At 39.4% G+C, this 15658-nt stretch overlaps 1 protein-coding gene across 1 annotated transcript in view; it reads right to left on the reverse strand.

Moving 5' to 3' along the window:
- LOC117310973 (RING finger protein 17-like) overlaps positions 1–10959 on the reverse strand; it is an 85774-nt gene extending 74815 nt beyond the window's left edge. Inside the window, 5 exon segments of the mRNA XM_033850480.2 lie at positions 861–941; positions 2078–2189; positions 4266–4357; positions 8962–9057; positions 10924–10959. Of these exon segments, the coding sequence (XP_033706371.1) occupies positions 861–941; positions 2078–2189; positions 4266–4357; positions 8962–9057; positions 10924–10959 (417 nt within the window).
- Between the last annotated feature and the right edge of the window lie 4699 nt (positions 10960–15658).

Genomic DNA, 15658 nt, shown 5'->3' on the forward strand with positions numbered 1-15658 from the left:
CTGAGCCACCAGGGAAGCCCTTCTTTATATTTTTAAACAAAGAATCATTGCTTGAGATCTTTCTTTTTTTCCTTTTAATTCTTCTTTTTTGGAATGGGAACGTCTATCCTTTGCTTGCCCAACCAACGTATTTTAGAAGGAGATAATTTATTAGTTTCACACATTCAGATTGGAGAGGAATTTTGCCCCAGCATGAGTCATACCCTAAGTCTCACCCATACCTGATTTAGAAGATACTTAGATGAGATTTTGGACTTAGAGTTGATGCTGAAATAGGTTAAGAATTTTGGGGGTGTGAGATGTGCTGAATGTATTTTGCATGTGAGAAGGACATGAACCTGTTATGGGTTGAATTTTTACCCCCCTCCCAAATTCATCTGTTGAAGTCTTAAATTTCATTATCAGCTATAACTTTTTGAATGCCCTGGTTGTAAATTTGCCATTGCTAGGTTCAAGGAGCTTGCTGTTTGTCAATAAATGAGGGAGTCTCTCTCTTGGGTGACGAGGTAAGAAAGAAAAGAACATAAGACTCAGTGTAACAGTATACAGCCAAATAATGAGCAATGTTAGAAGGGTGATCTGCAATGCTTCCAAGACAAAATTCAGCTCGCAGCAAGCAGAAATGAGAGTTCCTTAATAGAGCTCCAATTTCAGTAGGCTGCTAGCACAACAATGCTAGGAGACTAATCCTAGCAGGCCATGAGAGTTTTCTATTCTTTTGTACGTTTCTCTCTCATTAGGTTATCATACTTAATAACTCAGTGCTAAGCTCTACCTTCAGTGATGTTACATCTAAATACACACATTTAAAGAGAACATGCCTTAATTTATGATAGAATTTGATCATTCAGAATGCTTACTTTTATAGCAGTACTTAATTGTTCAAAATTTTTCCCTGCCACCTTCAATGCTTCATCAATTTCTTCCACCGTTTCAGTCTCCTAAGAAGGGGGAGGGGGACCACATACAAATACAAAATATAAAAACAGATGCTTAGATATACTGTATTAGTTGCAGAAACATCAAGCTACCGTTTTGGTTACAAAAGCAACATAGACAAATTACAGAAATCTGAAAACAAGCAACAAAGAACATTTTAGAGTTTTGGTGATAGCATTCCGGATTTCTTTTTTTAGCTATCTTTTTGAATAAATGGGATTATGTCCTATAAACATTTTGCAACTTAAAACTACCTGAAAATTTTATCGCGGCCATAATAAATACATGTAAAAAGTAATAGTTTTTAAGAAAACAAGATTATGATTAGGCTACATTAAGATTTAAACACTGAAGATAGTGCTCTCTCCTCTCCCAGCCCACTAATGATCTCCTTAAAAAAAAACTTAATACTCCATTCAACTGCATTTTGGAATTTATTCTGTTTCTAACCTTCAATTAAAAGACTACATTATTTAAAGTCATCAAAAGTAGTAACTGGTACAATTCAAATCTTCCAACAACAATTACATCATCATCAACGAGTGCCATTAGGCCTTTTAGTTGTCATTAAAACAACTGGAAAATCACACTTAGAATTTAGAAACTTGTGGGACTTCCCTGGCAGTCCAGTGGTTAAGACTTCGCCTTCCACTGCAGGGGTGTGGTTTTGATCCCTGGTCGGGGAGCTAAGATCTCACATGCCTCGCAGCCAGAAAACCAAAACATAAAGCAGAAGCAATATTGTAACAAATTCAATAAAGACTTTAAAAATGGTCCACATCAAAAAAAATCTTAAAAAAGAAAAGAATTTAGAAACTTGTATTTTACACAAGTTTCACAGAATCTGAATTCAGTAACTAGGTTCAAAGGGAAGCAGCTACATACAGGTAAATATCAAGAGCACTAACAGAGTTGGTCAAAGGTAGAATGGGCTGCCTTGGGAAGAAAGAGAATTGTTGAGATATAGTTTAGAATAAAACAAGAGATTCATGCAAGGAGTGTAGGTTTACCTCTGTTACCTTTAAGCTTCCAAAACAATCTATATTATAGGACCCTTGAGAGGAGAGGAAAGTTAAGCTACCAGAGAAAAGTAAAAATGTTTGGCCTCATCTCACTTCATGAATTACATTTTTCATACCTCTATTACAGTTGATGGGTACAAAACAGTCCCGTGTGTGGAGGTTGAATGTTCTAAACCAACAGTTAGTAGATCAGCAGTCTTTTTAAAGTCCTGAGAACAATTCTTCATCCTGGAAAAATGTCAAGTACATTTTTAGTATCAACATTTATATAATGATTTACATCTTCTATTCTGATTTTTACCCTCTATCAAAAATAATTCTGGGCTTCCCTGTTGGTGCAGTGGTTGAGAGTCTGCCTGCCAATGCAGGGGACATGGGTTCGTGCCCCGGTCTGGGAAGATCCCACATGCCGCGGAGCGGCTAGGCCTGTGGGCCATGGCTGCTGAGCCTGCGCGTCTGGAGCCTGTGCTCCGCAACAGGAGAGGCCACAACAGTGAGAGGCCCACGTACCGCAAAAAAAAAAAAAAAATTCTTGATGACTTATAAGAACACTTACAGTGGGTTCTCAATTATCTATGATATGCAAAGAGAGGAAAACCATGACTAAATACGCTTTCACATAAAACAATTTTAATCAAGAATTCAACTTCTCAACAAATTCCTAAAAATAACAGTTTACAGTATAAATTGTGCTTTAATTTCCTAATCATCTCTCCTTCCCGGATATTTTTTGGTAGAGATGTTGGTAATCATTGAACTGTCCTAAGCTCAATTAAAGTATTTATACACACAAATGCCAGCTATTAAAAAATGTACTTATAGGCCTGCCTTATGTACATAAAGGTAATGAATTTACTAGGCAAGTTAATCTCAACGGAAGAGTAAGCTGCATTTTTTGTCTACAGATGCTAGAGTTTCGGCCTATTTTTATCTTTATATCCCTATGTTGGCTGGCACACAGTAAGCACTCAGTGTTTGCTGAATAAGTTAATCATAAGCCTATAATAGTTTATTATGATTAAATGTTCCTCTCATAGAATAATACACTAGGTAATTTTTAAACATTCAATTACTTTAAAAGTGGATATTCATGTTCTTGAAAACATATGTGAATGCATTAGCCATAAGGAGTCCATCATTCAATTCCTGTTTCAAAATATTAAAGACAAATCAGGAAGGAAATACATCATGTATCAAGGAATACTTCTATTTTAAAATATATGACTATTTGAACCAAACTCTACTGGAATTAGGAAATAGGAGTTTCTAACGTAAGTACACTTGACATGGAGAACTAATTAAAAAATGGCAATTTGGAAAAAAAATGGGGTACCTAAAACAGATTCATCTACTTCTGAAAGTAAAACTTTACTTTGCAACTGTATTTGACATTACACATACCTAGACAAAAGTACAATCAGACTTGACTTGCATGATGGTTAAAAAGTAAGGAAGTTTCACATATAAGTCCAGATTTCTATTTTGTCTTGGAAAAGAAAAGGATAATCTGGGACCACTGGGATGGTCTCAACACACAGCTCCAGTGACTGGCTGGAGCTGAGCAGGGGCTCCCTCCTCTGGAGCGGGTGCACAATCTTTACTGCCCTTTTAAAGTCGGTCTCCCTCACACAGTAAGTCATCTGCTAGATATGTAGGTGTTCCTATATGTTATGACTCACACAGAGCCACAAAGATTCCTAAAGATTTATTCTAATCACTCCACTCAGAGCTTATGGAGGAAGTGACTGATGGAATACAAATAGAGGAGCTGGGAGCAGTACCTGCATTCAATGAGCCTGAGTGCTACCGCTGGTTCTATCAATACCCAGTTGCCAGACTTCAGCTAACTGCTTTTAGTACCCAAAGAAATAACTCTTCTGTTGGTTTCTAAGCACCCATTTAAATCTGGACAGAGAAACTGCAGCAGTAATGTGAAAAGTCATGACTGCTAGCCTAAAGGATTTTGGATTTTATTTGGACAGGCAATGAAGAACCACAGAACAGGAAAGAGTCTGGAAGAGCTAAAGGTAGGCAAAAGAGACTAAAACAATTAAACAGAGTGTAAAAATGGTAATCTTGCATTCTTTCTTTTGCCTCACTTTAAATAAGGACAAACTAATGCTGCTTCTTTAGGAGCTGGATTCCCATTTCATTAACAGCTCAAATTATAAACTTAAAGAGCTCTCTGTAAACAATGGGTTAGAAACACTAATCTAAGAATGACCTTTAATCAATAATTCTAAAATAACTCTTTCAGAAACATACTGAACTTTAAATACTAAAATAAGTGCACATGGAACATACTTTTTAGGCTGAAGTTTTTCCATAAAAGAATCTTCTTTAATACATCCATCTATTGGGCAGTATTCTTGTTCTGTATTTATAGTTGAAACAACCTTAGGACAAAAGAGTAAAAACAAAAAAACAGAAAGTCATTCAATAAATTCTGTTTATCCAGAATTCAAAAAACTAGTGAGCCATTCATAGATAAATGAAAAGATCCTTAAATCCTCTTTAAATCAAAGAAAAATTGTACTTATGTGATATTTTTATCCTATTTTAATTTTTGAGGAAATCAGTAATTTGACAGCTATTAATTAAACAGAACATTAAAATACCACACTTATAAAGGAAATACTTGGAACATTACTTTAAAATTTACTGTAAAAATTTTACAATGCTATCTTAAGGTATGTTCAAAACTCTAAAATACTTGGGGATAACTTTAATAAGAAAAATATAAGCCCTAAGAAAAGAAAACCAAAGAAACTTATTGGGTATCATAAAACAAAAACTGAATAAATGGCAAATTATGTTATGTTCCTGAAGACAAAGATTTAATACCCTAAAATACATCTAATATAAAATTAATATAATCCTAAAGTTCATATGGAAATATAATGTGTAAGAATTACAAAAATTTTAATATACCAGGTATAAATGGACCTACACAGTTCAAACCTGAGTTGTCTAAGGGTCAACTGTAAATGAACAGAACAAAGCCCTGAAACAGATCCTCATATACAGGGAACTTCATACAGCCTATAAATGGCATTTCCATTAAACAGACGAAGCATTATTCAATAAATCATGTGGGAAAGCCAGCGAATCATTCTGAAGAAGAAAGTTACATACCCACCTTACATCATATAAAACAGAAAGAGATTTAATATGCACCTTTTTAAAATACTTATACTTCAATACTTATATAAGTATTGAAAAAAATAAATATGTATAACTCTGAGATGAAAAGTCTGCCTAATCAAAGAAAACTTAGAAGCCATGAAGGAGGGGGGAAAAAACAACTGAAAAAGGAAACATTTCTGAATGGTTAAATGTAATAAAACTAAAAGTGAAAAACTGGGAGAAAATATCAATAGTTAAAATACACAGAACGAAGTGTTAATATTTCTATCACATGAAGTATCCTTACAAGTTAGGAAAAAGACAATTCAAAAGGAAAATATGGAAAGGACCTGGAAGGATCTGTTAAAGATCCTCCCAGAAGAGCTGAGAAATCAACATATGAAAAATTGCTCAATTTCGCTAGCAATCAGGGATTTGCAATTTAAAACAAGCAGATACCCAATTTTTTGCCCATTAAATTGCCAAACATGTTTTTTAAAATGTGACAAACACCGATTTTTTTTTTTTTAAGACACAGAAATTAACAGAACCTGCTGATGGGATTTTTTTTGGTGGGAGTGGGTTTGAGGAATTATGCAAAAATATAGTGAAAGAATTTGAAAACCACCTAAGTGTTTTTTGATAAAGAGATTATATTACAGCACTTATGTACCAGGTTTATTATGCAGCCATTAAAAGTAACGTAGGAGGGCTTCCCCGGTGGCACAGTGGTTGAGAGTCCGCCTGCCAATGCAGGGGACGCAGGTTCGTGCCCCGGTCCGGGAAGATCCAACATGCCGTGGAGCGGCTAGGCCCATGAGCCATGGCCGCTGAGCCTGCGCATCCGGAGCCTGTGCTCCGCAATGGGAGAGGCCACAACAGTGAGAGGCCCACACACCGCAAAAAAAAAAAACGTAGGAGACGCTCATGAGGATAGGTTAATGCTGAGAGAAATAAAGCAGACTACTAAATGTTATAGTCTCCCATGTAAATACATATGTGTCTTTGGTGGGAAGAGGATGTCCTAGCAAGGTTTCAAGTATAACGTACCAAAGACAGTTATCTATTATTAGATAATTAGGAGAAAAGCATTACTTTAAAAACATCACATGATCAAATGTTATTTTTAAGCGCACACCCCAAAATTGGGGGCTATAACCTTAATAATTTCTATCCACCTACTCATTTATGCCCCTTTGGCTGGTCATTTCATAGTAAGAAGTTAATGTTACCACCAGTAGATTTGATGCAGGACATTTCTCCCAGGAAATTTAAGAAAATATTAAATACAACTGATTTAAAAGATTTCAGTTAAAATTGTGTAAAGAGTCTTAACTTCTAATATATATAATAAAAATTTTCTCCCTGTTCCCCTAGCACAGCTTGTCACTTAAGTTTTATTTATGGTGGTGTTTTCGCTTGGTTGTTTTTTTCTACTTGTAAATGAAAAAATGCGGTCAAATTTAAACGGCATTTCTTCTATGGTTTCTGACTTCAGTGATATATTTAACAAGGCTTCGCCATCCAATATTACACAATTATCTATAGTCTCTTCTATTTTACATTTTCAATTTGCATGTTATTAACATTTCCAATCCACATGGGATTTTAATATATATTAATTACCTATTGATTGGATAAATTATCATTTCCTCATGGCCCATATATTTTTTGACTCAGGTCTAAATTATCAATAAAATGCCAGTATTTTTGGAATGGTACCTAAGTATGATCCTATCCTTGAACAAAACCTGCCATATTGCTGTATGTAATTATAGAATGGTTATTATTAACCATTAATATCAATCAAAAGCAGAGAAGGGATGCTATAAAAAAACCATACAAGTATAAAAGATAAAGACTGGGAGATAAATTCATATTCACCCAAACTCAAAATAAGAACACAAGTATACCCATTAACCCTGAATGGAATCATTTTAGGCTTAAGCTTGAAATAATCAGCACTACCTAGGCCTTCAACATTAAAGATAAATTATAAATATGTCTAATGTGAATATAGGTACCTAAATCTTACTTTTTAGAGCAATGTACATTATTTAAAATAATAAACTTCAATCCTGAAATAGTCTATAAATTCAGACTTTTCACTAATTTAGACTTGATTCTTCCATTATCTCTTATTCTAAATATAAGATATCAGGAAAATCTAAACTTTAAAAACTAATAAAAGAGTGGTAACAATTTCAGGATGGTTTCTTGAAGGACTCAGCACAGGGGAAAGGAGGGAAGGATGGGACAGATCACATATTCCCCAAAGCGAGAGTCGGAACTAGTCAAATGATACAAAATAGATTTGATACAACCCTAAAATCAAAACCAATATTTGTAAATACACTATAAACACTTCGTTAGATGTTACCCAAAACACTAAAAATAATACAAGTATAGTGATTTAAGAGACCATTAAACACAAAGTCATTTGCCCAAAAGGCAAGAGGTTACCATTCTAATAAACTAGCTGTTTTTTGAATATCAGAACAGGATGGATATGAGCAGAGACAGTCCTGCCTCTTCCTTTTCCCTTCACACTCTTTACCCACCATAAAATTCAATGTGTCAGGGATACTCCATTTCAACCACAGGAGCTAAGTTCCCCTTTGCCTTAACTATGTAGCTAGCCACATCTGAGGAACCGACTGTCAAAAAAAAAAAGGGAAAGGGGACAGGAATTTCCCACAATAAAGGCCATGATTTGTGAAGTATGTAATTCCAAAACAGATGTTTTCTTATATGTAAATGTTTATGCTATAATTGAAACTTTCACAAATTATACACTTATGTTTATATACATATTATTATATATATTTTTATCACGTTTAACCTGCAAACTAGTTAATCCACACCTAAATAATCAAAGGTCGACTATAACACTTATTTTAAAGCTTGTAGAGAACTTTCACATAATTCAGATTTGACTCTTACAATCCTATGAGATAAAAAAAGCAGGTATTATTTCCATCTCACAAATAAGGACACTCAGCCTTCGGGTGACAGAACTAGGACTGCATTCCAGGTCTTCTTCCTCTATGTTAATTGTTTGCCACAGAAAACAATGGATACAAATCCCCAAACTCTGATCTCTCAAGTGGAACATTATGAATTTAGAGATTAAGACAACTTTCCAGGAACATACTATATAAACTGAGCAACATTTATATTTGTAGTAAACGCAAAGAATGGTCAGTAAATTTTATTTTAAATCCTTAATTTGTTCTCATTATTACCGGCGCACAGATTTTAGTGCAACTGTACTATTTTTAGCACTTCTGACGTTAACATTAGGCCATTGTTTGCCTTCTGTTTCGTTTTTGTTTTTTTACACATCTCCACAAATGTAAATTTGATGACATGCAAAGGTTGAGGGTCAGGGGAAAATTCAAAATTTGCTTGCATGGTACTGGTGTGGAAAAGGGGAGTAGAGATTTGGGGACTTCCCTGGCCGTCCAGTGGTTAAGACTGCACTTCCACTGCAGGGGTCGCAGGTTTGATCCCTGGTCAGGGAACTAAGATCCCACTCGCTGCACGGCCCAAAAAAGGGCAGGGGGTGTAGAGATTTGAAAGGAATATACTTCATTAAAATAAAAATAAATTAAACAATGAAATATTCCACAGAAATCTCCAGAGTCAAATATGTAGGCTAATAAGTTTATGACCTTAACCTTGCATTCTTCTTGATCTCTTTGAACAATTATAAAATGGATGTGAAAAGCTTTACCTTTTGCTAGATTTCTTTACTTAAGACTCAGCACAAAATGCAAGTTTCTAGTTCCTAACTATATGTTTTATTTCTTTAACATTTTTACCTTTAGCATTAGGCTGCAATGCATTCAGTGTGAAAGACAATAAAACTTACCTCACAATCAGGGCATGTAATTGTGCTGTATTCTTCAGTTATTAACAAGCACAGTTCACAAAAAGCATGTCCACATTGAAGTTCATGGTGGTGGACCTATTGATGAAATTCTATTGTGAATTAAACTTCTCAGTTTGTCAACATTGAATATTCAGTATAATCAGGGGAAAATTAAAGGGAATTCTCTTTGTATAGGAAAAGATATCTAGTTTGGTTAGAAATGGATGATTAAACAAAATTCAGGAGAAACAATACAACTCAGAAGGAGGGAGAAAAATCAGAAGAAAAACAGGCAGAGCTATGTAGTATTGTTCGCCTTTCTTTATACAGTTATTTGGTACCTATAATACTTTGAATCTGCCATCTCTTATAATCATATAAAGTGCTCTGAGGTACTTCATTTTGACATTGTAAATTCCCAGCTAAGTAGGCTGGGAATATTTATTCAACCTAGAGATGGATAAACATTTTGGTGATCTGGGTAAATGGTATAATCCAGACTCCAACCTAGTTCTGTTTCCAAGTCTAATGTTCTTTCTACCTGATCATACTTCCCTCTGCTAATTTATATTTCCCATCCTGTGAAGGGGACAGTGAGGGCCGACATGAGAAACTGGCAAAACCCCTCTCTTGAACAAAATAATGCCATTTGCAGCAACATGATGGACCTAGAGATTGTCATACTAAGTGAAGTTAAGTCAGACACAGAAAGACAAATATCATATGATATTGCTTACATGTGCAATCTAAGAAAAGGGTATAGGGACTTCTCTGGTAGCACACTGGTTAAGAATCCACCTGCCAATGCAGGAGACACGGGTTTGAGCCCTGGTCCGGGAAGATCCCACATGCCGCGGAGCAACTAAGCCCATGAGCCACAACTACTGAGCCTGCGCTCTAGAGTTCGCGAGCCACATTACTGAAACACGCGCGCCCTAGAGCCTGTGCTCCGCAGCGAGAAGCCACTGCAATGATTAGACCGCACACCGCAACGAAGAGTAGCCCCTGCTCACTGCAACTAGAGAAAGCCCGTGCGCAGCAACGAAGACCCAACGCAGCCAAAAATAAATAAATAAACAGATTTATAAAAATAATAAATAATAAAAATAATTTAAAAAAGGGTACATATGAACTTATTTGCAAAACAGAAGTAGAGTCATGGATGTAGAAAACAAACTTATGGTTACCAGGGGATGGGTGGGAGGGATAAATTGGAAGATTGTGATTGACATATGCACACTACTATATATAAAATAGATTAACTAATAAGAACCTGCTGTATAGCACAGGGAACTCTACTCAATACTCTGTAATGGCCTATACGGGAAAAGGATCTAAAAAAAATGAGCGGATGTGTGTATATGTTTAACTGATTCACTTTGCCGTACAACTGAAACTAACACAATATTGTAAATCAATATACTCCAAAAAAAAAAGACCCCCCCCCCCCCGCCTTAATGATTAAGACATTGGCAAAGACAGAAGCCAGGGCAGAAGTCAAATGCCACCACTGTCACACACACGGCCCATATAAAGATCATTTTCACAAACTTAGCATGTATGAAAGGAAATACCATAATCCTGACTGAAAATCTAATACCAAGATTTTGATACTCTAAGCAGAACTTTATCATAATAAACATTATAGCTATGTCACTTCAAAAGGTTGTCATTTTAAAAGACTTCTCAAGAAAAAGGGAAAAGTAGCTAAATAAAGTTAGTCATCATTTACTATAAAATTATAGTGTTCCTGCTGATTTATATTATAATAATTGCATTCTTCTGATAAAAAAGAGCTTTAGTTTTTAAGCCAAGGAAACATCTTAAACTTTCTTACAACCAAGCTAAATTTTAAAGCTCTATTTAAATTCCAGAGATAATGTTACTAAAGAAATCAAAAGGCTTTTATAAGACTTCTGATACTGTACAAGTCGAGATAACGTGTGCTGCACTACAGCTTACAAAGCACTTTGACAATTCTACTTGCAGAGGCACCATCTTTCCAACTGAGTACTTCTCAGCACGACAATACAAATGTATGAAAGAACCAGTGATTTTAAAAACGTACGTTCTAAAACTCTATTCTGCAGTACTACATCATTCAAATAATGGAGATGTTCTACGTAACAGCAGCGATCGAATTCCAGGCAGGAGAAACTTGCCTCTTCCCCCGGAAAACACACCAACTTTCTCTACACGCTCAGGTCTCCCAAGCGGAGTCCGTCCCGGAGAGACTGAGAAAACTGACTTTCGCTCTGCAAGTACAAAGATGTGACAGTCACACAGGGTGACGGTAAGGCTTTCTGGCAGCTCCAGGCGCTGACAGTCATCAACTCGCCCCGGCAGAAGCACAGCACTCTAAGGCCTGTTAGGTGCCGTTCAAGTAACCTGAACCTGTTTTTCAGCGGAGGAGAGTCTCGGTGGGCGGGTCAAGAGCGCACGGTGCCCCCGACGGCCCAGGACGGAAGAACACGACGCACAAAAGTGACGCGCTACTTTCCGAACAACGCCTGAAGCAACGGAGCAACACGCCCCCCGCCCCCCCCGTTAATTTCAGGAACATTTCATTACCACAACAAGAGCCACACAAGAAAATCACGTGTCGTTGCTGCTTTACCACAGGATGTCGGCCAAATTCCCACATCCCCCATTTCCCGAACCTGCGAACCGGTCGGTGAGGGAGGGGGCGGCGCAAGGTGTGGCGGTGGGGGAGGAGGGGGCTGGAGTGGAGGGGGCGGGGGGTGAGGGGGCAGGGGTGAGGCGGGGGCAGGGGTGGGGGGTGAGGGTTGAGTGGAGGGGACAGGGGGCGGGTGAAGGGGGTTGGGGGAGTGGAAGGGGTGGAGGGTAGGGGGTGGGGCGGGGGAGTGGAAGGGGGTGGAGGGTAGGGGTGGGGCAGGGGCGTGGGGGGTTGAGTGGAGGGGGGCAGGGGGTGAAGGGGAGGGTGGAGGGAGAGGGTGACGGGGGTGGAGGGGCGGGGGGTGAGGGGGTAGGGGAGGGTAGGGTGGGGCGGGGGTGAGGGGGGAGGGAAGGGGGGGTGGGGCGGGGGGTGAGGGCGGGGGGTGGGGGTGGGTGGAGGGGGGGCGGGGGGGGGGGTGGGTGGGAGGGGGTGGAGGGGGTGTGGAGGGAGGGGTGAGGGCCGCACTCCAGGCCTCTGCGTCCCGACCTCGCAGGCGGCCTACGGACTCGGGCTCGGGGCCTGGGCTCCCCCGCTCTCTCTCGCCGCCGCGGCCACTGCCCACCAGCCTGTCTCTCGGCTCCCCCGCCAGCCGGCGGGCCGCGGGCTGACCCCCAGCCCCTCACCCGGAGCTCCGGACAACCTTCTTCCACACCGGCTGCACAGGGCCTCGGCGGCTCCCCAGGCCTGGCCCTTGCTCTCCACCTGCCCGAAACAGACGCCGCGGCCTCCATCGTCGCCGCCTCGCATCGTCGCTCGAATGTGAGGCCAGCGCCGCGTGCCGTCCCGGCGTCCCTCGCGGCAGTGGCCAATCACCGGAGGCGGCGGCTCCAGGGAGCCAATCGGCGGCGAGGAAGCTCCAGCCCTCCCTCCAGTCAGCCTGGGGCAGCCGGCTGCGGGAAGCGGTTTTTTTTTGTTTTACCCCCTGGAGCGTGAGAGACAAGGCCGCGTGGCCCTCGGGAAGCGTTTCATGACCCAACCACGCATTACTCACTATATTGCATTAGGCGTCGCGAGTAGCGAACGATCCTTTGTGTTGAAGTGGTCTTCCTTCCCTAGTGGGTCGTAGCGGCCTTAGTGGAGAAGCCAATCTAGCTACCCATAGGTGGGGAGATTTGTTAACAATTTCAAACCAAAGGGTGGTCATTATTACTAACAGTTGTCGACGCTAGTGGTATATATACAAGGCCTTGTGCTGAGAAAGTTTGGGGCTGCTAAGAATTTATAAACTAACAGGTTCCTGCTTGAGAGGTATGTAGCCCTCTACCTAAAAGGGTAACTTCTACTAAGGCAGCTTGTATTAAATGCCAGAGGAAAGTTAGAGAAAATAATTGTCTGCGTTGTATGAAAAGCCTTCCTAGCGAATATGGGGTTTGCACTAGACCTTAAAACCTGGGTAGAACTTACAGAGGTAAACAGAAGAAATGAGGCATTCCAGGGAGAAAGAACCGCGTAAGCAAGGGAAAGTAGGTGGGAAATGCTGTGGCCTATTCGGAATTTATAGACCATTTGGCCAGAGTTTTAATTTCCTTAAAGTGAACTTTTTTGGAGAAGTATATTGGGGTCGAATTTTAAAGAGTCTTGAATGTTGGGCTAAGGAGTTTGGACTTACCCTTTAAGCAGTAGTGTCCTGGGGAAATCGAGTGAGCAAGGGATGAAGTAATCTGGTAGCAATTTGGCAAGTATATTGTGGATGAAGCACCTGGGGATGGCAGGGTGGCTTCAGCTGCTAAGAATAAACACCAGCACATAGGCTTCATTTTCTCTTTTTCCCTCTACATATTTTTGGAAATAGAAACAGAAGTATTCTGTTCAAAAGCTCACTCCTGGTTAATATTCCGAAATATGCAAACAGCTCATACATCTCAATATCATAAAACAAACAACGGAATTTAAAAAAATGGGCAGAAGACCTAAATAGACATTTCCAAAGCAGACATACAGATGGCTCACAAACACATGAAAAGATGCCCAACATTGCTAATTATTAGAGAAATGCAAATAAAAAACACAATGAGGAATTGTCTCGCGCCAGTCAGAATGGCCACCATCGAAAAGTCTAAACGCTGGAGAGGGTGTGGAGAAAAGGGAGCCCTCCTGCACTGTGGGTGGGAATGTAAATTGGTGCAGCCACTATGGAAAGCAGCATGGAGATGCCTTAAAAAACTAAAAAAAGAACTACCATATGGTCCACCTATACCACTGCTGGGTATATATCTGGAAAAAATGAAAACTCTAGTTCAAGAAGTTACGTGCACCCCAATGTTCATAGCAGCACTATTTACAATAGCCAAGACATGGCAGCAGCCCCTATGCTCATCAACAGACGATTGGCTTAAGATGATGTTGTCTATATATACAATGGACTATTACTCAGCCATAAAAAAGAATGAAATATTGTCATTTCCAGTAACGTGGATGGACCTAGAGAATATTATGCTTAGTGAAATAAGTCAAAGAAAGACAAATATCATGATATCACTTATATGTGGAATCTAAAAATTAATACAATGAATCTATGTATAAAACAGAAACAGACTCACAGACATAGAAAACAAACTTAGAGTTATCAAATGGGACGGGGTGGGAGGGACAAATTAGGACTATGAGATTAACAGACACAAATTACTATACATAAAGTAGATAATCAACAAAGATATACTGCATAGTACAGGGAATTACACCCCATATCTTGGAATAACCTACAATGGAATATAATTTGCAAAAAAAACCCTACAAAGAACAAAAGCTGAATCACCATGCTGTACACTTGAGACTACCACAACATTGTATATCAACTATATTTCAATTTTAATAAAAGCTCACCCGTACTCAAAAATCCTTATACTTTTGTTGCCTTCAGGAAAAAGTACTGATTCCTTAACCTATCTCCACGCTACCCAACCAATAGTTTCTATTACTAATCCAAAATGGAATTTAGATTACCAATCAAGCCAGTATTCCCACGTAGCCTGCTAATTTTTCTGCAGTTTTGTGAGTGGTATTACCTGTTCCCCTCATCTGGAATGCCCACTCTTTCCTCTTCATCAATTCATATTCTCCTCATCCTTCATGCGTCAGCTTTAGAGCCACCTACCCCTCCTCCAAACCTTCAGATTTCTCCCTGCACTCAACATGGTAGCAATTAGCCACGTCTCCTTTCCATTGTAATTTGAATAATGACAATCTCATTGCATAGGGGTTTTTCTTGCGCCCTAAAGTGAATTGAACGTGGTGCAGCAGTACAAAGGAATTAACTGATCATCACCAGGCCAAATGGAGGGAATTATGCTTTGTAAATCCAGCTGAATAAATTCTGGGTAAATCGGGGTCAGTGAGAAATACAATGACATGTTTAGGCCTCATCTAATAGGTCTTAGTACCTCCCGGACCTTTCGAATGGAGCAGCCAGAATTATCTTAATATTTAATTTAGATTGTTTAAATCCTTTGTTTGGAATCCTTTAATGGTTTCCCACTGACTGGGACAAATCCTTGAAACGGCCTTCCTAGGTTTTATGATTTGGCCTCTGCTTCCCTCTCTAGCTTCATTTTCCCCACTACTCCTCACTATGCTCCAGATATGCTGGCCTTTTTCACTTCTGTAAGTAGGTGAAGCTCTTTCTAACCTTAGGGCCTCTGCCTGGAATTCCCTCCCCTGCACTATTAAAAAAATGTATTATAAAATATTTTAGCCCCACAATAAGGAGTAAAGAATAAAATTATGGGGAGCTCCCTGGTGGTCTAGTGCTTAGGATTTGGCGCTTTCACTGCCATGGTCCAGGTTCGATCCCTTGTGGGAGAACTGAGATCTTGCAAGCTGAGTGGCACGGCCAAAAAAAAAAAAGAATAAATTATGAATGCTCATCTATGCTCCAACTAGCTTAAGAAATAACCTAATTTTATTCAGGTAATCTAGTTTTATAATGTCTGGCCATTTACTCACACACTGGCCAATTCTTAATTCCTCCTTGTGTCTCATACCTCCCTTCTAGGATAATTTTCTCCTTCAAGGACACCTGAA

Source organism: Tursiops truncatus, unplaced genomic scaffold (genome assembly GCF_011762595.2).
Source record: "Tursiops truncatus isolate mTurTru1 unplaced genomic scaffold, mTurTru1.mat.Y mat_scaffold_83_arrow_ctg1, whole genome shotgun sequence".
Classification (NCBI taxonomy): domain Eukaryota; kingdom Metazoa; phylum Chordata; class Mammalia; order Artiodactyla; family Delphinidae; genus Tursiops; species Tursiops truncatus.